We start from the raw sequence: 2,500 nt of genomic DNA on the forward strand, positions 1-2,500 counted from the left end.
TTGGACAGATTTCAGTTTAAAAAAAAATCTATCACCCATGTCAGCGTTCGGTGGGTCATGGAAACAAGAACAAGCCCAGCATGCACAGACGCCGGAAACGGGAGTATGGCTGCCTACATGGCGGGGTTAAAAAACGGTTCTACACGGAAAAGCCCACTCGTGTACAGTACATACGAGTGAACGTGGGAGCTGCAGCCCATGAACGAAGAAGAAGAAGATGAAGAATGAAACAAAATAAAATCAAAGAAAAACAACAGCAGCAGCAGCAACAAGAACAAAAAGTCTTGCCGTGGTGTCTCGTCTCCACTCTTTGAGTGGACGCCCGCCTCGTCAGACTCCGCGACGAAGTGGATCATCGTCGTCAGTAGGGGATACAGGGGGGCTGGGGGGGGGGGGGGGGGGCGGGGGGGGAGCGGACTGAGATCGGTCGTGTCCTGCGCATAATAATCATGTTGAACCAGAACGAGCACTAGTGCTGAGCACCACCGAAATTACTCAGCAGCAGTGCAGGGTCTCTTCTGGTGCTTGGCATCCTGTGGCCTAACACGGAAAGTTCTCTTTTGTGGACTGCCGGCTCTGATACGGGCAGAGGAAGCCGGGTGTGGCTGTGGCCGTGTTTGGGGGGTGGGGGGGGGGGGTGGGTAAGGGGAACTCGGGATGAGCGGTGTACGAGTAATACCGCCGAAACAATGCAGATACTGGGGCAGCAACACATATGAAAGTCTTTTCTTTTGTTCGTTTTTCCCCCAATACAGGAAAAGCTTGGGGGGGGGGGAGCCCCACTAGATTCATTAAAAACAGACATAATTGTCATCACACACTCCAAACACTAAGTGCACCAAGAAATTGTCCATTGATTAGACGACAGTGTCAATGTATAGAATATTATGCTTCATATTTCTATTTATCTATCTATCTATCACTGATCTAGTTAGGGTCACCTCGATATTTCACTGACCGAATGAATGTCAGCACGATACGTGCCACTAACCTAGTTAGGTCACATCAGCATATGTCATTGACGTAGTCAGGTCACCTCGATATGTGTCATGGACCGAATAAGGGTTGTCACTGACCCAGTTAGGTTCATATCGATATGTGCTACTGACCCAGTTAATGTTGTCACTGACCCAGTTAGGTTCATATCGATATGTGCTACTGACCCAGTTAATGTTGTCACTGACCCAGTTAGGTTCATATCGATATGTGCTACTGACCCAGTTAATGTTGTCACTGACCCAGTTAGGTTCATATCGATATGTGCTACTGACCCAGTTAATGTTGTCACTGACCCAGTTAGGATTGTCACCTGATTGTCAGCTGTGAATTAGTGTGTGTGTGTGTGTGTGTGTGTGTGTGTGTGTGTTTGTGTGTGGTATGTTTTGGGTACTTCTAAAAAATGAGCGGTGGGTTAGTTTTAGTATTTTCTACTGGTCTTCTTTCCACGTATGTTTTATAATTACTGGTGTATGTGTGTGTGTGTGTGTGTGCGTGTGCGTACGTGTGTGCGCGTGTGTGCACGTGTGACAGACACGTGAAACTGGAGGCCGAACTGGCAGAGATGAACTGGAGAGTTCGCTGGGACGACATCCTCTTCGGTTCCCCCAGCAAGAAGACCAGGATTGAGGACAACAGGGTGAGTGTCGTTTTGTGTGTGTCGGGGGTGGGGGGGACTGTGCGTGTGTATGTGTGTGTGTGGGGGGGGTTAGGGTGTAGGTGTAGGGGGGGGGGGTGTTTGTGTGTGTGCGTAGGGAGGAGGGGGTTGGGGCGAGGCGGGGGGCGGGGGGGGAGCTACCATTGAAGAGAGTCGGGTGAGTGTGAGTCGGCTTTTTGTTCGTGTGTGTGTGTGTGTGCTTGAGTGTTTGTGTACGTGAGTGTCAGTCAGTGTCTCTGTGTGTCTGAAATTTTTTTTTGAAGACATAGGTTTCATGAACGTGTGTGTGGGGGGGGGGGGTGAGGGGGGAGGGAGGGGTTGGGGGGGGGGGGGGGTCATTGGTTTCGTTTTTGTCGTGTTGTGGTTGGTTCCTCCAACCTTTCATGACGTCCCCACTGTTTTCTTGCCCTTTGTTGTCTTCTTTATGTTGTTGTTTCGTTTTGTTTTTCATTCTGGATTTACTAGTCCCTCCCTCAATTCACCCACCACCACCACCACCACCAGACTATTTCTTTTTTTTCTATTTGTTTTTGAAATCACTATTGACTTGAGGTGGTTGTTTTGGGGGGCTTTTTTTTTCATCTAGCCCGTCTTCGATGTCATTCACGTGTGTGCGTGTCCATTCGTGTCTGAAACAGGAACAACACTGTCTATGGCTGTCCCTCTTTCTGTCTGTCTGTCTGCCTGCCTCTCACTCTTTCTGTCCCCCTCGTCTCCCTCCCCCCTCTCTTTCTCTCTCTCTCTCTCTCTCTCTCTCTCTCTCTCTCTTCATCTCTTCCCTCCCACTCTCTCTCTCCTCCTCTCTCTCTCTCTCTCCCTTCCTTCCCTCAGTAAACACACATGTCT

At 49.6% G+C, this 2,500-nt stretch overlaps 1 protein-coding gene across 1 annotated transcript in view; it reads left to right on the forward strand.

Moving 5' to 3' along the window:
• LOC143299917 (atrial natriuretic peptide receptor 1-like) overlaps nucleotides 1-2,500 on the forward strand; it is a 561,408-nt gene that overhangs the window by 497,449 nt on the left and 61,459 nt on the right. Inside the window, exon 10 of the mRNA XM_076613452.1 lies at nucleotides 1,531-1,636. Coding sequence (XP_076469567.1) covers nucleotides 1,531-1,636 — 106 coding nt within the window. The remainder of the gene's footprint in view (nucleotides 1-1,530; nucleotides 1,637-2,500) is intronic.

The sequence above is a fragment of the Babylonia areolata genome, chromosome 25 (assembly GCF_041734735.1).
Source record: "Babylonia areolata isolate BAREFJ2019XMU chromosome 25, ASM4173473v1, whole genome shotgun sequence".
Lineage (NCBI taxonomy): Eukaryota > Metazoa > Mollusca > Gastropoda > Neogastropoda > Buccinidae > Babylonia > Babylonia areolata.